The sequence below is a fragment of the Sinohyriopsis cumingii genome, chromosome 8, assembly GCF_028554795.1.
Source record: "Sinohyriopsis cumingii isolate HCF-2022 chromosome 8, ASM2855479v2, whole genome shotgun sequence".
NCBI classification, from domain to species: domain Eukaryota; kingdom Metazoa; phylum Mollusca; class Bivalvia; order Unionida; family Unionidae; genus Sinohyriopsis; species Sinohyriopsis cumingii.
Window position 1 is genome coordinate 82,471,174 of NC_142968.1, and position 23,487 is coordinate 82,494,660.

General features: G+C 34.5%; 1 protein-coding gene across 14 annotated transcripts in view; it reads left to right on the forward strand.

The window, feature by feature from the left end:
• The window catches only part of LOC149794001 (inositol hexakisphosphate and diphosphoinositol-pentakisphosphate kinase 2-like), a 234,543-nt gene that overhangs the window by 199,190 nt on the left and 11,866 nt on the right, over positions 1-23,487 (forward strand). For 7 of the 14 annotated variants that reach the window (XR_016422917.1, XM_089967926.1, XM_089967928.1 and 4 more), the window contains 3 exons: positions 2,836-2,913; positions 11,437-11,484; positions 20,366-20,563. Coding sequence is in view for 13 of the 14 variants with exons in the window: in XM_089967926.1 (XP_089824052.1) it covers positions 2,836-2,913; positions 11,437-11,484; positions 20,366-20,563 (324 nt within the window). In the remaining variant the exon portion in view is untranslated. The remainder of the gene's footprint in view (positions 1-2,835; positions 2,914-11,436; positions 11,485-20,365; positions 20,564-23,487) is intronic. The other 7 variants (XM_089967931.1, XM_089967936.1, XM_089967937.1 and 4 more) reach the window with 3 other exon arrangements.

Here is a 23,487-nt window from a genome sequence, read left to right on the forward strand (position 1 = left end):
ATGGCCACCATTTCTAAAAATAGAGAAACCTTTACATGTTTTCTCAAAAACTGCTGCAGAAAATTTATATGTAAAATAATCATACCATAAAGAGCTTCATGATTTCCACAAATGATGCCAATTGATTGTCAGACATGGTCACGATTACTAAAAATAGACAAACCTTCAAACAAATTTGAATTTATACCAATGATGCAGATCCACCATAAACAAAAATTGTCACAGTTATTAAAAGTTAACAAACCCATTTAATGACATCTTGTCAGAAACTGATAAACAGAATTTTAAAAATTTGACAAGTCATGAAGGGTTTTCAGACTGTACTAGTAATACCAATCTGCCATCAGAGATGGATACTGTAATTAAAACTATATGAACCTTGAAACAAATTTATCTCAAAAACTGCTCAACAGACCATGACATAGTTTGACTTCCGAGGTCAAAAGTATTTCAGTATTTTACAGATGATGACAATTTGAATTCAGTTATGGCCATCATTATTTATTTAATTTTTTATATTAAAAAAAGCATTTAAACAGCCTTAAAACATTTATTTTATAACATGAAGTATTGGAATAATTTTCTGCAAATAAGCATCCTCTTGACCCAGATTTCTTGATCAACTGCTAGATGTCAGCCAGCTGAGAGATCTTAGCCCCACTTGGGTCTCCTATCCTAAATTTCTAGAATCTGTTGACATTTGCAAATAATTGAACGTTATAGGCATTTGAGATGTTAATTCTCTTTCATATGACCCGTGAGTTGAGGATTAGTAGGATTATCCAACATTGTCGTTAAGGAAGTAAATTGAAATGTTATCTAGTGGAATGGGTCTGCATAGATGTAAATAGAACTTTTATAGCAGTCTGCTGCTGTTGTTTTTTCTGGCATTAAAAAAAAAAACTCATTTAAAAATGCAGTATAATCTTTTAGGTTCAAGCACATTTGACTTGAATATCCTGGATCACCTTGGGTTATTTTAGGTGGAGAAATCTTTATACAGTGTAATGATATTAAATACTGTTGAACTTCCATTTATGCAACTAGTGAACTGATTTGCTTGGGTGCCTTGAATGTTTCAACATTGAAGATTTTACTGTACGTGCGTGGATTGAGCATTATATTGTTGCCGCCATCATTAATGTAAATATTTGGTCCCTTCATTTTTCTGGACACAATTTATATGTTCAGCTTTTTAATTAATTTCTGATAATGCAGTAAACTTCATGACATCAAGTGTATATGTTCCTTAATGCCAATGAAAAATAAAAAATTCTTGTTGGAACATAAGCTAAGGAATTTTTTTTCTGTAGGTCAACAGAATAGATAACCATCAGACAGTGAAACTTAAAATATTGCATGGATTAATTTAAGATGATGTCAATGTGCAGTCATAAAAACCACTGACATGCTGCATAACTCATGATTGTAGTTTCCTAAATGAACTGGTCAACATTATTGATACAAGTTTCACTGGTTTTTGCCATCTCAGTTTTTTTGATGGAAGATATTTCCTCATTTTCAGTGTAGTTATTTTTATTCTTTTTGGGCATAGTCATTTTGGTCTTCTTCAGTATAACAATTTCAGTCTTTTTCAACATAGTTATTTTTTTTTTTCAGGGTAGTTATTTTGGTCATTTTGTGCAGTCAGTTTGGTCTTTTGTGCATAGTCAATTTGGTCTTTTTGTGCATCGTCATTTTGTGTATAGTCATTTTTGTCATTTTGTGCAGTCAATTTGGTCATTTTGTACAGTCAGTTTGGTCTTTTTGTGTATAGTCAGTTTGGTCTTTTGTGCATAGTCATTTTGGTAATTTTATGCAGTCAGTTTGGTCTTTTTTGTGCATAGTCAATTTGGTCTTTTTGTGCATGGTCAATTTGTTTTTTTTTGTGCATGGTCATTTTGAGATTTGTCATTTTGGTCTTCTGACCCAGGGTATCATCAAGAATAAATCTGTTCCATGTTTAAATTCCTGAACCAGTCTCAATGACCAGTTTTCTTTATTGGCAGATAAGAATATAATGAAACTAGTCTACTTTTGGAACAGTGCTGAAATTGCTGGGATCATCAATAACAATTTTGACAATAGTATGGAAATACTGAGCTGTCATCATTATGATGAGTTATTTCTTTTTGATAAGGATGACATTTGTTGTATCAACAAGATTAGTTAATGGTTGCAATACGTTAAGATGACTATGTACAAATGGTGTCAGATCATTGTTTTTGGTGTTCTACTGGCATTTCACTCAGTTTGTAAATATGTCTCCCTATCAACATAACCATATCAACAGAATCCTTTCTGTAACTTGTTTTCTTGATGGAACAGATGCCTTGGTCACATATGCCATAGAAATATCATGTCATGTTGACATCAATTTAATACTTTCATACAGCAGATATATTAATTAACAATATATTGAGGAAAGAAAGACAATTTTCATTGGCATATACCATATATAATCATGTACAAATCAAGTTCACCTGCAGACAACATAGACACTTATCTGCCATCACATAATACATTGGCAGATCAGGGTGTATGTTTGTCCTACTGATTACTTCTAGCAAACTGCATAGACTCAGTTCCGCTGGTGCATTATTTAGATGACTGCCAATGTGGGTCTGAACAGTTTGCATTTGGATCCTACAAGCAAGTATATATCGTACATTATCCAGACATAGTGTAAACGGAATTATTTTATTATGTCTGGATCTTTACATTGATGATATTACTGGTTTTCCTTCAACGCAAATACTAGTCCCGCATGATTATGTCTGCATTTAATTATTTAGTTTGTATATTATTCTGTGTTTATTTTTTTCCGTGGTATAGATTTGAGTTCAGTCCAAACAAACCTTCTGTTGGGCTCATGTAGTTCCCCAGATCTCCTCAACAATTTGAGAAGAGATGGTATGTTTTCTTTTCCACTGCTTTCCCTTGTTTCATGTTTGAGCTGTTCCCTTTCCCAGATGCATGTACAGCTGATCTATTGGAACAACCTTTGAAGGGAATGTATTGTAGAGACCTCATGCAGTTATCTGATTTAAGTAGCTTGGTAAGACACAAGTATCACAGTTTTGGCAGCAACAGTAGTGGAAGCATTGGTGTTAAAATTCTTTCTTAAAGTTTAAAGGGTGGATATATCATTGCACCACATACCACAAGTGAGACTCAGTATTCCAGGGAACCATTTTTTTAAATTTAATAAAGTCGTCGTTACTTAACAGTGTAGATTAAAATTTTGCTCCTTACCAGATTAATCTTCAAAACATCAGATATAATGGAGGTTTCTGTTCAAACATATTTTATAAATCTTCATAACTGAAAACCCCTTAATGGTTGTTTTAAATTGTTCAATACTCTGCTCTCTCTCTCTCTCTCTTGCTTTCAAACTCACTCATATTCCCCCGATAATTGCCTAAATAATATGTGTAAATCCCTTTTTTCAGTGCTTAATTGGATTTGAGGTGACCTGATCGCTTATAATATGCTTGAAACAATCATCATATTAAGTTGTGAGCATCCAAAGTAAGACCTGATAATCTGAAAGTAAATTTCTGCAAGTAAAAACATCCATTTCACAAAAGCTGGTCACTTACACTTATATTTCATGCTTGAATGGTTCTGGTTTAGTTTTAGTATTTATCAATATGTCTACATCATTGATATGTGATTGAATCAGTCTACAACTTTATGCAGGCAAGGAGTGAAATAAATTTTCCTGTTTTAAATGACTGCTTAGTTTCCTACATCTATCAATAAGATTATTTAAATTACATAAAGCACCTCAGTCAGCATAAGGCTTAAGGTTACTGGGGCGATGTATATTATGTACAAGATTTTCCTTTTGTAAATTGTGGGATATTTGTATCCATCAGACCTTATTATACATCACAAAAAAAAGATAAAACTGATTTATTCATTTTAACCACATATATTTGAGCACATAAAAGTGAATATCAAAATTTTTTTAATGTGAATAAATAGAAAGACCACATAAGAACATCTTGTTTGCCATTTTTCTTTAATGCCTAAAAGTGTTCCCTTCTTGTTATTGTGATCAGCTGTACAGCAACAGTTTGTTTTTTGAGTTAGTGTGTGATCAGCTAGCCATACAGCTACTGTTGGCATAGTTGGCATACCATATATATTTCTTGTTAATATATTTTAATGACTAAGACAGATTTTTAGCTCTGCCAGTCATAGTTCAGAAAAGTTTACAAGATGGTCTTTAAACTACTGTCCATATTGCAGTTAAATCACACACACACACATTACATGATCTAGTATGTCAATGAAAATGGTGCTGCATGGACATCTTGAAAATCTTATCATTACTACACCTGAATATATGGTCATATTAGCTTGAAGTTTCTACTAACAAATTTATTATGATGTCTAGTTTGTCATAAGTGAAAATGGTGGTGATCTGTCATCCAATATGGCCACTACTGCAGTCATCTTGAAAATGTTTGCTATCACTACTTCTGCATCATAGGATTTGGCTTTAAAAATCACTTTTCCAGTCCATGCCACAGAGGCACTTGCCTTTCCTACATGGATGGTGATATTAACATAGGGTTTTCACAGAAAGACTTATTGTGATGTCTAATTGGTCCTGAATAAAAATGGATCCAATCTGACATCCAATATGGGTGGCCAAGTGGTCTGAAGCGCTCTCTGTTACGGATCACTGCCATCTCACCTCTGTCTGTGTGGATTCGAGTCTTGGATTCGGCCATTGTGGGTATGTGAGAAAGCTTGCCAGTAGCTTCTCGTGGGTCGGTGGTTCTTCCCGGGGTTTTCCAGGGTTCTTCCTCTACCATTAATACTGGCCGCCATGCATAGCCTATCGTGTGCTGAAAAATGGTGTTAAACCCAACAACAACAACAACAACAACTGACATCCAGTATGACCACAACAGCAGCCATCTTGGTAATCTTGTTATTGCAACTCCTCCTGAACAGAAAGTCATATTAATGATGGGTTTCCATGAAAAGGCTTTTAATGATGTCCAGTTTGTCATAAATGAAAATGGTGGTTGTCTTTTGTCTAATATGGCTCTGACAGTGACCAGAATATATAATCATGTTACCACTACTTCCCCTGAATGAATGATAAATATCAACACGTGGTTTTCACTTAAAAACTTAATATGATGCCTTGTTGGTCCTACATGAAAATGCTGCTGTTCTGGTACCCAATATGGCTTCCACAGTGGCCACTTTTTAAATCTTGTTATCAGTACTCCTCCTACAAGGATGGTCATATCAATGTGGACTTTTCACTTAAAGACTTATTATTATGTCTAGTTGGTCCCAAGTACAAATGGTGCTAATCTAATATCATATACGGCCACAACAGCATCCATATTGAAAATCTTGTTATCACAGCTCCTCCTGAACAGAAAGTTTTATTGACCCGGAGTTTTCACCAAATGAAGTCCAGCTTGTCTTACCTGAAAAATGGTGCCAATCTAACATCCATCATGTCTACCACAAAGAGACCACAATGAACAATTTTCTTACTGTTACTCCATTTGAATGGATGTTCATATCAGCATGGTTTTTTCTCTAAAAGACCTCTTATGGTGTTTAGTTGGTCCTAGATGTAAATGGTGTTGATCGGACAGGCAATATAAGATATAAATGTTTTCAATGCCTTTTGCATCAACATTACCACAAAATTAAAGGAGCCATTGATAGAAAACAACTTTGATGACTAAAAGAGTACTACACCAGAAAATGCCTTGAAACAATGTTTCTCTAACCCACAAGTGTCAAAAAATAGCTCAAAAATGTCTTCATGGATTTGATACTAAGAAAGCTACATGTCTTGATACAGTTGGTCCTAGACTTCTACAAAACAGTTGTCTCATCTGTTTCATAATGTATGACATTCATAGTCAGTTTAATAATGCAACCTCGTCTGTTCCCAGGTTATGTAAAACTGCAAAAAGTAATGATATTCACAAATCGGGTTGTAAGATAGGTGCAGATAATTAATGACCAATTTCAATATTACCAAATTTGTAAAAACTGATAGGGAAGAAAAAAAACTTGACTTGTTTATGTCGTATTTAACCAAACACTTGCTGTTACACCCTAACCAATCAGGCTTTACATAGAATCATTTATGTGAGACTGTCATGACCTCCCTAATTGATAAATGGCTTCAAGCGCTGGATCAAGGTAGAAAGGCACTGGAAACTATGTTATAACTGTTACATATGACCCTATTTAGATTTCTGCTGTATGGGGTAATTCAGATCATGAAAACACAGCAAAGCTAGCATGTCTTCATGACAGATCATTCATGCTAAGATTAGCCCATAAAAACATCAGTGAAACCTTGGTTGATAAGGTTGAAATAATACCTATGAAGGACAGAATCCATCTGAATAAAGCTAAGTTATAACACAAAATATCCAATAACAGTGTTTCTGTCTATTTACAGTCAGTATTCTGATATAGGCAGTTTGGTAACACTCTCCACATGAGATCCATGTCAACCCTATCATAAATTTCCCCAAACAAATAAGAAATTATTCCAGAAAAGTTTCCAATACTCAGGAACTTTACTGTGCTCTGGAATAGTATTCCAGAAGAGAGTGGAAATGTCCACTCTATTTCCTTCTTCCAAACTCATGATATCCAGTGGCTTCAGAGATGTAGTTTAAATAAATGTAAAACGTGTGTGTGCATGAACACTTGCATGTATGCATGTATATGTGTGTATGTGCATGTATGTATGTATGTATGCGGGGAGAGAGAGAGCTAAAATGTATGAGTATGGATGTATCTTGATATAGTTGTAGATGAGTAATGAAGCATGTGATATAATGAGAATGAAAACAACTGTTTGTATTCATGAATGCCTTTGGGCATCATTATATCTACTTCCCCTCTCTTGGCACTAATTGCTTATTGGATTATATTAAAAAAGTGGTTTCATATGTATGAATAAGTGTCTGTTTGTGGGAGAGAGACAAAAGAAAGTGAATATATTGTTTGATATGCATAAATATGTATCTGTATGTGTGACTGTATACACATGCAAATATGTTATTTATCTTGAGGGCCTCAAGGTAGGTTAGTTCTACAGCTAATTGTGTTGCTTTATATAAAGTCATCATCATCATCATCATCATTATTATTATTATCATTATTATTATTATTATCATTATTTTTTCTTTGGTTTTCATCTTGGCATTCACTAGAGACTGGATGGTACTGTTGTTCAAGCTTTTCTGAAGATCTTTTTGAGTTTTTCTGATATTGAAAATGATTTTTTCAGAATAAGCAATGTTGTTATGGTGTTTCAAGTACATACAAAGAATAAACTCTCCCTTTTGCAGTTGTGCTTCACAAAATCAAACTCCATCAACCAGGAAATCTGAAATTTAGTTGTGCAGGTCTTGGTTCACTTCATAGATCACTCATCCATTCCTGAATCACAGATTCATCTCAACATTTGGCTTTTAAAATAGAATCCCACTCCCACTGTCACACTGCTCCTATTGAATTAATCATATTTTGCATTTTATATATGGAGTAAAATCAAACTTTAAAAAACTGCTGCTGATTATGAACTTGCTAGTAATCTTTAATAAAGATGGCTTAAATATTTTCTTTCGCAGTAACAAAAGTGTAGTGGGCTGCTGCACTTGCATACTTTACCATACAAATTAGCCTAATGACCCATCTCACAACATGCAGAAAGGACTATCAAACACAGAATCACTTAATCCATTGTCAGTCAGTTAAGTAATATGTGGAATGGTATTTGTTTGTCTCCTACCACATTTATTTTATAATAATCTTTGTGACAATCAACTGTCTAAACTGCCTGTTTACTGTTTAACAGGCTACAGGTTAAAGGCATACATTGCAATCTCAAGAGAGGTCTCTAAGATCAACTGATCATGGAGTAGAAGAGTTGATCTGATGGCCTGTTGTCCAGTGTCCATCATCCAACATCTCTGTGTCCATTACCACAAGTTTGTTATCACTGATAAACTACACAGAGGAATTGCCATGAAACTTTAAACATCCATTTATTCCAGGGTCTAATTGATCCTAAATGAAATTGGTACACATCAGAAATCAGATAGGGCTACTACAACTGCCATCTTGAAAATGGTATTGTCACTTATTCTCCTGAATGGATGGTCAAATCAACACAGGGTTTTCATTAAAACACTTCCTGTTATGTTTTGTTGGTTGTAAATGAAAGTGGTGCCAATCTGATATTCAATATGGCCACCAAGGTGGTCTTTTTGACAGGCTTGTTACCACTACTACTCCTAATTAGACAATCATGAGGTTATAACCAAAAGACTGATCCTAAATGAAAATGGTCAATTACAGAGATCCAATGGGGCTGTAATGGTTACCTTCTTGAAAATCTTGTTTTTAATATGTGCAATACAAAATCTGTTACTTTAGAGTAGCTATCCTTTCTAGGAAGGAAATTACCCTTCTCCATTTGAGGAGAATTCATCCTCCCATAGAGTGACTTTCTGGAAGATTCTAGACACTATGACCGAGTTCATATCCAATAGTAATCATCTTTTTTTCAAATGTTACCATCTTTAATGGTTGGAGGTTTAAGCTCTATGAAAAATTTCTTTTGGTTCAGGTCTGTAAGTATGAATTGGACATTTTATTTATTTTTTGGTGTGTTTACGCTCAGTCCAAGTGTTTTTCATAGTGTGGAATAAAACTGTCTAGAGAGTTCTCAACATTTTTGGTTACAGTTTCATTATCCTTGCCATTTGTGCAAACCCCACCCCAACACACATCCAAGGCACAATTAAGTTTTATTTAGTTTTATTTTCCAGTCCTTGGGTGGGTATTAGTGTCCCCATCCATACCAGTCTTATTTGTTGCCTCCAATGCCTTACATTTGTTTAGATACAAATCACCAAACTTTTACACAAAATATTCTCTTTACTAATTGCAAAGTTATACTCATGAAAGGAGTCTTACACCAGGTTGCATATTCCATGATGTCTTTAGTCAGATGCACACCATTTATTATTTTTTATATTTAACAGGTAGTATTTCTTTTTTATTCCAGTCAATTTAAGTTGCTGGATTTTTGCTTTCTTCTTCTCCAGTACTCAGATAATAAGGTGTTTTTGAAATCTTTGGATGAAAACTTAAGTTGTTGTTTTGATTCAGATATTCAAATTGAATAGGGACCCACTGGGCAGGTGAAGTAATGCTGTTTAATTTGAGGCTCATCAGGACTGGTTCAGTCCTTATGGAGACAAATGATGACCATAGTGCCCTTGCCAAGGGAGTGGTTAATTCTTTATGGAGACTTATAATGACCATAGGGCCCTTCCCAAGGGATTGGTTCAGTCCTTAGGGAGACAGACTTATAATGACCATAGGGCCCTTCCCAAGGGTTTGGATCAGTCTTTTCGGAGACTTAAATGACCATAAGGCCTGTCCAAAGGGATTGGATCAGTCTTTTCTGAGACTTATAATGACCATAGGGCCCATCAAAAGGGAGTTGATAAAGATTTGCCTATTAACAAATAATGGTGCTCAGGTTTTATTAGAATATATTGTTTATATTTTAACCATAACTGTTTTGACCCAATTTTTATTAGCACAATGAGGCAAAAACAACTTGAGATATGCCAAATGAAATTAAGTAGATGTGTTTGTATTTGTATTTAGATGATCTCATTAGATTTTGATGCCATTACAGCAGTTTCTTCTTTTTATACATGCTTTAACTCTTCCTACTTTTACCCCCCCACAAAAAAAAAAACCGGCTTGATTAATCGTGAAAACAATTTTTGTAAACAAGCATTGAGAGGTTGTTGTTTCTAAAACCACTTGATGCTTGTTTGTATACATATGTAGATGACATAATTAGATTCTCATGCAATCTTAACAATATCTTTCATGTTTCTAAACTTTATGAATTTTGGGGATTACAGTAAAACCTGTCTTGGGAGACCACTATGAAAAACCACCTGTCTTGAGAGACCAGGTTCTCCTTGTACATATTTATAGGTTGTATAGCATTATTACCTGTCATGACAGACCACCTGTCTTGAGAGACAATTATTTTCTGGCAGAAGGGATGGTCTTTTAAGACAGGTTATACTGTATTACTTTCTGGTCTGGACTGCTCTAATGGCCTTGTGATTAGAGTATCTGCCTCGGATGTGGGAGGTTGTGGGTTTGATGCCTGGCCAAGTCATACCAAAGACTTACAAAAATGGTACTAACAGCTGCCTTGTTTGGCACTCAGCAATAAGAGATTAGTATTAGGACTGGTTGGCCTGGTGTCAGGATAATGTGTCTGGGTGGGACATCATGCTACATGTCTGCAACATGATGCCCCAGTGTTAGGCATCACTATAAACTGCCACACTGCAGACATCGTATCGATATGACTGAAAAATTGTTAAAGGTACGTTAAAAAATCCAAATCACACACACTTTCTGGTCTGCATTATGTGCAGGTGAGCTTAATAAACATATATCTAATTATACTGGTAATGTTCAAGCAAAATAATTAAACTGAATATTTAATCCAGGGTTAGAAAGAATATATTATGCACACAAAATATTTAATGGTTTGTAAGGAAGCACTTTGAGACTGGTCCGAAAACATATTCTATGCATGCATTCCACCCCAGCCTAAAGGGCATTATGACCATTTTAGATTTTTGAAACCTCAAAACCAACACAAAAGACACCAGCCATAAGGTTTTCATGTAAACATGTACACCACTCCCTTGATAACTCATGCCCTGATAATTTGTGAACCTGCTTAAAACACATGGTTGGGCATGTATCCCATTTTTCAAACCAGAAAAAAAATTAAAAAATTATTGCTATTTATTAAACTTGAAGAAAATCGTGATCAAAATTGGTAATGGAAACTTTGATGTATTGCTCATTTTATTATCGAAAACGGTAGATAGGACCTGGAAATTTCATTCAACACTATGAAATGTCAAATTTACAAATATGTGAGTAGAACGGTTTTCTCAATGTCAAAGCGATACTTTTCTTAAATTTTTGGAGGTCCCTCAGGAAATCATGCCTCACATATAGCGTGATATACATTTGAGGACCCCGTTGTGCGTGAGGTATTGAGGGAGATGTGTAAATAGTAATATGTATCCATGTATACTATATATATCCAGTGTAAAAAAATTGATCAGAGGGTGCATAAGGAAGTCTTACTTACTAAGTTTGGGACTCCTGCAAAAGGTTACGCATCTGTGAGTTTCAAATTACTTGACTGTTGTCATTTCTTGCCTTGCATAGGATAGGCTTGTCTCAGGATTGCTGCATACGCAAATTTATCCTAACAGTCGGTTATAGAAACTATTCATACCAAATATATGCTGTAATTCATTGATAATTGACCCAGCATTTGCATATTTATTTATTTAGCTTGTGCTTTTACATCTGGAGAGAGTGAACACACCCTATCTCCTGGAGGTACAGTAATCATTCCTGTGAAATGTTTAACGCTTGCTTTCATTTAGGACAGTTGCCTTTTTTCAGATCTGCCCAGAACACCTACTGTAGTGTTTCCTTGGGCATGGCACTTTACTCTGCTTGCTTCAGCACAAAATAACATTCAAATTTTTGCTGTGCCATAAAATACTAATGTTCAGATAATACTATTTTCTCCAATTTTACATAAATCAGTAAACACTGAAGCTTTATAGTAGTATTGACAGGTCAGCATACAGAAGATTCCATGAACAAAATGTATACTCTGCTCAGTTGAACCAATGACTGGTATGATATTGGGTAGCATTCCAGCTATTCATTTGAATTAGCACAAAAGTATTGACAAAAGTATTGGAATTAAAAAGCATATTAGATAACCTTTTAAACTTTAAACAAAATTAACTCAACTATGTCCAGATTCTTTGACATTTCTGTACACCTACCATATTATATGCTGATGTAATCCATCCAGTTTTCCCCATCTTTTACCAGTTTAATTTCTATACAGTAACTTCCTGTTAGCTACTGTCTACAGTATCCAAACTTTGTGGATGGCTTGTATTCGGAATAAGGAAGAACTCTTCCAGTTTCGGGGTCAATTGTTCAAAGGTCAAGATCACTGAAAGATGAAAAATAGTTTCTGCATAGTAAAATTAGTTCTACTCACATACATGTACATCCACCAATGTTTGTGGATGGCTTGCACTAGTGGTAAGAGAAAAATAATTGTTCATTTTTGGGGTCAAAAGGTCAACAGGCAAGGTCACTAACTGAAAGAAAATAGTTCTGCACAATGACTTTAGTTCTACATCACTGATCATTGTTAATGGGTTTTTCTTGAGTTAAGGAAAAATATTCGATTTTGTGATTTAAAAGGTTAAAAGTCAAGCTTACTGTGACTGGAAGAAGAAAATTGGTTTCTGCACACCAATGTCATGTCTACATTAAAGACTATTAAACATGGTGACCAACATTTAATGTGCAGAATATGGTAGTATCATTATGAAGAAGGTGTTCAAAAGAATTTGTTAAAAATTGATTCAGGAGACTGTGAAAGTTGATTTTTATGAATATATAGTCAATTGATCTGAGTTGTTAGCTCACCTGACCATGGCCATTTATCATCAGTTCATCAACAACCTACAGAAATCAGTTGACAAGTTTTAACCAAATTTGTGAAGAGAATATCTGTCATACAAATTGGTTGCCATTACAAAAAATACAGAATTTCAATGATTTCCTCGTACAAAATTTTGAACAGACACCCTGCAATGAATACATTTTTAGACAGTTTTTATCAGTTATGCCAGTCAACCTTCAGTTATGACTGTCATTACTACAAGTATAGACAAACATGTCCTTAACTCATTAACCCCTGGTGCTGCGTTTACATGGTAGTAGGTAGTAGCCTATTGCCGAGCTCTGTAGCGTGGAGGTCATGTATGATACACTAAAGTGGGTGGTATTATAGAAAGGTAGACAGATGTACCTCCACAATGATATCAGATAATCTGGACATTCTAGTAGCACTAAAAATACAGAGGGAAAAATCTAATTTTTTGGACCCATTTTTTTTTCTTCACCCAAAATGCGCCCATCGTCAGAATACAATTCTGTGTTCAGATTTTAGACTTTTTGGCCTCAGCTCTATGGTATACCAGTCTGAACTGCACACAGACAGGTGAACTTTTCCAAAAAGTAGGAGACGGTGGGCATTTGGAATAAAGAATGCTCTCTATATGAAAATGATGGGTCCATTAAGCAAAAAAAAAAAAAAGAAAAGAACTTTTACCTTTCTGCTCATGTATGAGCAGAAACATCAATGAGAAATGCTGTTTCTAACACAACTAGGCATTAGACTAATGGGAAACCTCTTGGAAGTCGATGTACTAGGATGTTTTCAGCAATATCCCCCAAAATGTTTCTTACTCGCATTTCAGGCGAAAACGACAAAAACCTCTAGAGGTTAATGAGTTAATCTGTGGATTGATGCATTTCGTGTGAGCTACCAGCTGTAGTGGCTAATACAGTTATTATAGATTTATGAACTATTCTTTTAATACCATCTATACTTACATATAAGTCAAGTTGAACTGCAAACACCAGAGGTCCTGATCTGCAATTGTATGTAGCATAATCACAGTATGTTTTTCGTTCTACTGATTACTCCAAAATGTACAGACCCAGCTCTGCTGGCACATTATGCAACAGCAGATCTAGGTCTGTGCAGTTTGCAATTGGACTTGTTTTATAACAAAGTATATATGGTACTGGTCACACTGCACTCTATTTTGTTGAAATGCTGTGACTTTTTTAATCTGACTGTTTATAACTTCTAGAGCAACATTTAGAAACAATGTTTCAAAAAAAAAAAAATTAATCTTAGGTTTGTATTAACTTGTTATAATACCTCTACTATATATTAATCAGAGAAAAAAATATTCTTTTTCATTGTTTTGTCTATTATTCTTTTTCAATGGGTCCAAGAGCTCATTGTCAAAATCACTTTAGTCTTAATTTATTTTTTACATGATAGTTAATGTATTTACATTGACAGGAAAAAGCTTCATAGAGGTGAGGTATGTAATTGTAAATGACAGATCGCAAAATGTAGAAGAAAAAAGAAACCAGCTATGAATTATCAAGATCTTGCAAATTATGCCTTGCTTAATTAGTCTTGTTTGAAACTAGATTAATATACATTACTTCATTCTACTTTTTTATTAGGGTGCATTAGATAATTTTGAAATCATCTCTGTAAGCTTGATCAGTTTAATTTCATGTTAAAAACATGCCTATCAACTCTCCCTACTAAGGTCTACAGAACTTGTTTTCATTGCTTGAATGATATACACTTTTGACCTTTAACAACATTATTATTTCAAGCAGCTTCACTATATACACATCTTTAACTTCTCATATTTTTGTACTTTTGTACCTAATGTTAACATTTTTGAACTTGTATTTTAATTGTCACCATGTGTTTTTTAACCCCATCCGTACGTATCTACATATCCATTAATGTTTATACACAATTTATATGGTTTCTAGAAAATCAGCAATGTAATGTTACCTGTTCAATGCCAGCAGTCACGTAAAATAATAAATAGAAATAGACCATTCATTGACACAGAGTAGTAACAGAAATAAGATAGAAACTGCAACCATTCCAGTGCTAGGGTTTTATGACATTAAGAACTGTAATCATATTGGAATGAATCTGTTGCTTCTTAATTTCTAATAATTGTTTTGCTGAAAAAGAGATGACAACAACATGAGTTTGTTTAGTACAGGTAATATGTAATATGTCTTTTAAATTTTTTACATCTTTATAGACCAGACATGTTGTTTGATGGCCTGTGGTCTGTCCATAAACACAATTTATGTTAAGGAATCACTTTTATTCCTAACCTTGATGAGGATTATAATGAAACTTTAAATGCACATTCATTTCAGAGTCTATTTGTTTCAAATGAAACCAAAGTCACTTGAACATCCAATTTGGTTGCCATGGTGGCCATCTTGAAAATCTTGTCTCCTCTTCTAAATAGATGATCATATCAACATAGGATTTTCTCAGAAAGACCTGTTATGATGTCTAGCTGGTCACAAATGGTGCTGATCTAGCATCAGCTATAGCAACCACTGTGGCCATTTTGAAAATTTTCTAATTGTTATTTATTCTGAACTAATGGTAATATCAACACAGAGTTTCACAGAAAGACCACCAACATAGTCACAATGATGGCCATCATAAAATACATCACCAAAAGAGTTCTTATCATCTCTGATTTGGTCCTTAGTGAAAATGTGTGCCATGCTGACCTCCAGTATGGCTAGCATCATGGCCATCTTTAAAACCTTGTTATTGGAGTAATAACAGATGACCTTAGCACCATAGTTTTCACTAAAAGACCTTTTCTGATGTTTGATTGCCCCAGGAATTAAATTGGTGCCAATCGGACATCTTGTATGGCCACCAAAGTGACTTGGTGACCAACTTTAAAATCTTGTAATTACTACATCTCCTAACTGCATAGTCATATCAGAGATGGGTCTTCTCTGAAATTCTTCTTATATGTAGTTGGTCCAAAACAAAATAGTTGAGAATTAGACCTTTTAATATAGTTGTTTTGGTCATATCTTCAAAATCATGTTAGCTGATTCTTCTGAATTGATAGTGGTAGCAACATGGAGTTTTCACTTAAAGACCTCTGATAATTTACATCATTGGTGCTAAATTAAGATGGTACCAATAATAATAATAATAATGATAATAATGATAATAATAATAATAATAATAATGATAATAATAATGATAATAATAATGACTTTATTTGAAGTGGTTGACTCTTGAAATTATTGTCTCTTTTAGCCCCAGTGCTAGACATAATAAACTACCACAATACGGGTATCATCGGGATACGACCAGAAAATTGTTAAAGCTACTTTAAAATATCCAAATCGCACACACACAAACATCTCTACTTCTCTTCAAATGGATGGCTATATCAACATGGGTTTTCACCAATAGACTTCTTATAATACAAGTTGGTCCTGAATGAAAAGGGTGCCATTCATTCATGCAATATGATTACCATGACTACTGCCATATAACTGTTGTCTCTACATCCCAGAATGGAAGCTCATTATGACATGGGGTTTTCCTCAAAAGACTTCTAATGATGTCTTCTTTGTCCAAAATGAAAATGGTGCCAAGCTGACATCCACAGCAGTGTACAACAGCAGCTAATTTATAATCTTGTTATCACTAAGAAATATCAGAGATGGTTTCAATATTCGACAGTTGAAAGGAAGAAAATGTCTTGAATTCTTGGAAATTGTTTTCAGCCAGTTGAATCTCATTCTCTTTGAGGGACTCATGTTGATTTTTTTCTGCAGTGTTTTTGGTTCAGAGTTCAATATGTGCTACAGAGTAATCATTAAAATGAACCACACTTGAAAAACATTAGTTACCAATGTAAAATCTAAACCCAACTTTCCAAACACTTTTGAGCCTATAGAAGAATCCTGCCAGAAGCAAATCCTATGTTCAGATGTATAAATCATTTTTGTAGTATATATGTACATATTTATGGTGTTTATTTATGCATTCTGCATTAATGTCCAGACAAAATAAAATAGCTTTTATATTCAGTGTCATATGTCGTCAACATGTTCACACATGTGCATATACTAGTATACTCAATATCAAAGAGTCATTAAATAAAACATTTAGTTGCTGACTTTGCTGCTCTCATTGGAGGGTTTGAAGGTGATGTGGCATTACAGTTCATCTTAGCAGTCAGTGGAGATTGGATGGTACTGTTGTTCATTAGAGACTGGATGGTACTGTTGTTCAGAACCGCTCCAGTGGCCTAGTGGTTAGAGCATCTGCCTCGGATGCAGGAGATCGTGGGTTTGATCCGTGGCTGAGTCATACCAAAGACTTACAAAAATGGTACTAACAGCTGCCTCACTTGGCGCTCAGCATTAATAGGTTAGTGTTAGGATTGGTCGACCTGGTGTCAGGATAATGTGCTGGGTGGGACATCATGTTAGATGTTTGTGGCATGATACCCCAGTGCTAGACATCGCTATAAACTGCCACATTGCAGACATCATAACGATATGACTAGAAAAATTGTTAAAGCTACATTAAAAATCCAAATCACATCACACATCAACATTGTTCAGACTTTCCTGAAGGTCTTGTTGAATTTTTCTGAGCAATGACAATGCTCTTTCTGCATCTTTTGTTGATGCAGGGAAATGTTGCTATGTCAATGAATTTTGTATACATTGATCCAGAATATATTGGGTCAGTATGATGGTTACAGTATGTGGAGAGTATAAAATGTTCCCCCATGCTGCTGAGGTTTACAAAGTCCTTCAAATAAGAGTCCTGAAAATTAATTTCGCAGGGTTTTCTCTCTTCACAGATGGCTAGTCCATCCTGAATCACTACTGCATATTGAAATTTGTCTTAAATAATGAGCTACACTTCCACAATGTTAGCATTACCATTCCAAAATAACCATGTTTTGCATTTTATGTATGAGATGAAATCTGACTTTAGAAAGTAGTATTGCCATTGATCACAAACTAGCTAATAATCTTTAATGGCTTAAGCATTTTCATTCAAGGGAACCAAGTGTAACAACTTGTGTTGATCCAAGATGCAATCCTGATTTAATGAACTTGAAATAAATAGGGTTGTTCTACTTCCTGTCTTTACTAATAGACACTCCCAACAGTGGAGCTCAAAGGAAAAGCAAACACAAAGTCACCTTGGGTATTGTCAGCCATTTAAGTAATCGATGGATTGGTAACGGTTTATTCTTCACTACCTTTGTCTTTTATCACCTCTGTGTCAATTAACTGCTACTGACTTAACATTTACTATATGAATCTTCCTCATTTAGGTGTGGGGCCCCGAGTGGCCGAATGGTCTAAAGCGCTCTTCGTTATGGATCACTGCCATCTCACCTCTGTCTGCGGCGGTTCGAGTCTAAGATTCAGCCAATGTGGGTATGTGAGAAAGCTTGCCAGTAGCTTCTCGTGGGTCGGTGGTTCTTTCCGGGGTTTTCCCGGGTTCTTCCTCCACCATTAATACTGGCTGCCATGTATAGCCTATCGTGTGTTGAAAAATGGCGTTAAACCCCACAACAACAACAACAAAAATCATTTAGGTGTAGATGCGGTTTTTCTTTTTTCTGTTTTGGTGTCTTGTGTTTTTTTTGGGTGAAATCTGGCTTGGTGTATTCTCAGCAGTTTCTGTGTAAGGTAAGAAAGAGCAAAAAAATAAAACACCTACATGATCAAAATTTGCTAAGGCTAGCAGGTGGATGCAAGTAAGGAAAAGTGTACAATTTGTTCTAATTCAAGTTACTGTCAATTCAGTTTATTGTACTTTTGAGTTTGTATGCTCAAAAGCAAGAATCCTGGGTTGATTTGATTTGTTGAGTTTAATGTCATTTTTAATAAATTATTGCCAAGGACATGCCATTTATGCCATCCTCTTGAATCTGTGCAAGTATTGAACCAGCAGCCCTTGGAATACATGTCAAAGACTGCCAACTGAGTTAATATGACTTCTCAGAATAGTTGGCCTTAATTGAATCAAAATGAGACAAGTGTTATAGGCTGTCTGTCATAATGGATGCAAAAGATATTTTCTTAATCTTTTATGTGCCAGTAACACATGTTGACTTTTGCTGCCTTCACACATTCCTTTAATTATTATTATTTTGGTTGTACGGATAACTTTAGGTAAATATTCAGTTTTCAATTGAATGTTTTTAACAAAAGAGTCTGCACAAAAAATATAGTTTTTATTGATTGCATGTAGGAAAAAAATTGTAGAAAATTTTTAAGAGACAATGCAGTAAAACTATTGGAATTTCAAATGAATAAGTGAAGTAGTCAACTCAAGCGGTATGAGCTAATGTTTTTACCCTGATGCTATTATTCTCCATGAAAGTATGCTGTCTCCAGAACAAATAAAGAATCTATAGCCACAGTGGAAGAAAGTTCAAGCATTCAATTAAATTGGCAAGAAACCTCATTTGAAGCCCAAAATGATCACTATTATTGTTGCTAGTACATGTAGTTTCGTAATGTCATATGACTACCAATTTAATTGCTTGCATGTACATTCTTGTTTCCATATGTTAAAAGAAATGAAATTCTAAATTAATCTAATGACACAAATTTAACAATTCCACTGTTTTAACAATACAAGCAATCTTTCAATTTTACTTGTCAAGATTTTAAAGCAGTTTTTCTTATCAGCAGCATTGATTTTCAGATTAATGAATTATGTTAAGAATATTTTTTTATGTAAGTCATACAGGAATGATGGAATTTATTTTTAATTACATTAATATGAAACTACATTTATACAAGACGAAAGTATTAATGAATAAAGTTTGTTGAACAAGAATTGAATTGTATATGGACTGTACATATCATTGGAAAATAATAAGAAAATGTTATTTTAAATATAGTAGTTGATGTTTATCTAAAATTCAGCGCAAGATTTGGAATATTTCTGTTCATTACTCAAGTATTTGTTTGACTTTGGTTTTTGTTGGCTTTTGTTTTAGTATTTTTAATAAAGAATTTTTCAATTTAATTTCAGCAATTCAAGCTAGTGACCAACAGTTGCAACAATTGCAAACCCTTTATTTAGCATTTGTTTGTAAAATTTTTATTGTAACAGAATTCTAAAATGAAAGAATAAATAAATGTGTTATGATTAAATGAATTTATTGAAAGCATGATTGAAGTTTTAACTGAATGGAATGAACAAAATTATTTAAGATACCTTGCCATGCTGTAAGTGGCAAATCCTGAATGTTGCATGATATAGCAAAATATATGTTGTTTTGTATGTTCTCATTCCTATTCATGCATGATATAGTTTGCCCATTGAAAAAGCAAATGATTCAGTTTATAAAGTTTCTTTTTTACATTTAATTTGTTGTAAACTAAACTTTTATGTTAAGTTTATTGTTGATTATAAATGAGAGAAAAATACTCTGTCATATGTATTGGTGTTGGATAGGGAAATCCCTTCCTTAGAATAGAAACTCTTTAATGACCACAGATTCTGACCTTTGTATGGAATTTTCCTATGCTTTACCATCTCATATGATGGATTTGCTATCACCATCCAAACGGAAACATGTTCTCCAAATGCTGTTTATCCACTTTGTATAATCATTCAGATCAGAAAGCTATGTCCTACTACTTTGTCCCTTTCATTTCATTTTCCACTCTTCAGTTATCAAAATGACCATTTAACTGAACAAAAACTGTTTTCCCTTATTAGCCTCTAACATTGTTTTCCTGCTTTCAGCCTTCGAGGGTTTTAGCATGGTCCCATCCCTGCGTCCACTGGAGACCCTCCACAATGCGCTGACATGGAAGGACATGGATTCATTTTTCAGCAGGGCTACCACTACTAAATTCTTTACTCCAATTCACTCCCCGCTGTTCGGTATTACACCTATTGTGTCTCCTAAGCCACTGGGTATGATGCATAAACCAGGCAAGGGTAAGCTAAGATAACTGTCATTTAAAAAAAAAATCTGTTGGAGTTATCAAAGGATAATATACAGTTTTCCACTAGAGTACCACGGAAGAGTTTGAGTCGATGGGTTCAAAGCTTCCAGTAGTTGTTTGCAGATAACAAAATCATGTTTGGTGATTATTTCTTTTTTAAACACCAGACAAGCTGTACTCAAACAGCATGCACTATTGTGATGTTTAAGTACAGCTGACATAACCAAATTACAAGCATCAAACACCAGACTAGCCGTGTAAGACTATACCTACTCCAAATTTGCTGTTTGTACACCTTTAAAATTTGAACATAAAACTGTTGGACAGTAGACGTGATGTGTGCTGTGGTCTTCATTTGAATGACTCTTCTGACCAGCAGCTGTCAGTTTTTTTATGGCTATAATCCCTAGGTATCAACAAGTTGTGTTCAAAAGTATGATTTAAGGGCACACCATCTTTGCTAGCCAAGGTTCTGATATGATAACCCTGTCTACACCTTGGCGGATTGAATAGATATTTTAATGCTTTATCCTAGCGACATCTGTTAGATTTTATGAGTTGCCTCCCATAGTATGTAATGCCAGCTCACCAATAGAATGTAACAGCAGTGCATTGTTCATCACAGTCAAAATATTAGTACAAAAAATTTCAAATTTACCTCTCACAAACAGAGACCAGTTTACAGATAGAAATCTCACAAATATTTGTTTATTTCTACATTGAGATTGGTTCCAACATAAAGTACTCAACTTTAATCCAACATACCTGTAAAGTACTCAACTTCGACCCAACATACCTTTAAATCCAATATACCTGTCAAGTACTCGACTTCAATCCACCATACCTATAAAGTACTCAACTTCAATCCAACATACTTATAAATTACTCAGCTTCAATCCAACTTGCTATAAAGTATTCCACTTCAATCCAACATGCCTATAAGGTACTTCACTTCAATCCACCATGCCTATAAAGTACTACACTTCAATTCAACATGCATATCAAGCACTCCACTTCAATCCAACATACCTATAAAGTACTCAACTTCAATTCAACATGCATATCAAGCACTCCACTTCAATCCAACATACCTATAAAGTACTACACTTCAATTCAGCATGCATATCAAGCACTCCACTTCAATCCAACATACCTATAAAGTACTACACTTAAATTCAACATGCATATCAGGCACTCCACTTCAATCCAACATACCTATAAAGTACTCAACTTCAATTAAAACCAGTCAGTTATGTCATCACTTCCTTTGTAAACATGTCAGTTTGTGTAATAGCTGGAAATTAGTTTGGTAGCAGTGTAGTTGTCAAGAAGTTATTACATAAGGTGTAAAATGGCATCTGACCTCAGTTTTCAACCAAAAGTGAAAGGAATTTGACTAAATGAAAAGAGGTGGAGTCCTTTGATCACAGCAGGAAAAGTTTTACATCAGAAAAATTAATAAAGATTTCAGTTATACATTATGCAGCATAGGGAAAGTGGATGGAGAATGAGAATTACAGCCAAATGTTTGTACCATGTTTTTATTGACAGTTTTTTAATGATTTTCACGGCAGTTGATCATTCATAGTTACTTCAAATAACCTTAAAAGGGTATTTTAAGTTTTTTGTCACATTGATTCCCTAATATGTATGTGATTTTCAAATGAAAACTTTTAATATTTAAAACAATTCAGTGGGCCTTTGTATCTTTAGAAAATATTATTACTCATCTCTGTGTGCTCCCCCTCAGTAAAGGCCACCCATCTTGTATGGTCACTTTTGTGCTGCAAAATGGGTGGCCTTATTAGAAGGTGACCACTATAAGCTCAAACTTTGTCTTATTATTTGTCCTTCTCCTCAAGAATGGAGACATTTTTACACTGTTCATCCTTCACTGTCACACTTTCCTGCAAGCACAATATCTCCAAACCTATTAGGCCCAAACCAGACCAAATGGATGTTAGATAGATTGAATGCATCCCATGTCCAGATTAGATTCTGCTAACTGTGACCTTATTTTTCATCTTTTTACTCACTTTTGAACTTTTTTTTGGTTTTTCACCCTTTTTTTTAGCAATAACTTCATCAACAAAATTAAGCAAAAATACTTGAAGTAGACAAATAATATTTAGAAGGCATATTTGTATTTCCTTATTTACTGTTCATTTTGGGACAAGATCCAATAAATGATTTTTTTCTTTCTTCTTTCCCTCTAACTTATGGTAACACTGTTTATTACCAAGATCATTGGTTCCAGCCCTTGGGCCAAGGGATTATTCCAAGGAAGCCTAAAAGTACAACTGTTAGCATGTGTTGGCCCACAGATTTGTTTTTAGTTAAGAAGAGATCCTTATCCTCAGAAAGGATGGAAACCACTGACCTAGATCATATGTCCCAAAAACTTCAAGACTTGAAATGAATTGTTGAATTTGTTGCCACCCTCTCACCCCTTCATGTTATTATGAAGCAAGTAAATAGAATGCTTATTCGCTAATGCACTGAAAGAAGCTAACCTTGTACTGTTCTTATTTACTTGTATTTTTTGTCCTTCATAGGCAATTTATGTGCAAAAGAAACAAATGTATCCCAAATTCACAAGGTTCTTTGATGTAGCATACACATCCATAGTGTGTATTGCTTATGTTGAGTAAAAACATTGTCATCATGTTCATTGACATGAAGCTGTCTCTACAAATCATGTTTGATTGTCTTTAAGGGTTTCATCATATTATCAACTTGAAATTTGGATCCAACTTAATCACACATAAGAGAGACAGAAATAACAACCAATTGCTTCAAAGCACCAGCAATTCATACATGACACAATGCGTGTATTATAGCCAGGTTAACAATATAAAAATAGTTGGCAAATAAAAATCATCATTAAATAACATTCATTGTGACTACAGATGACAA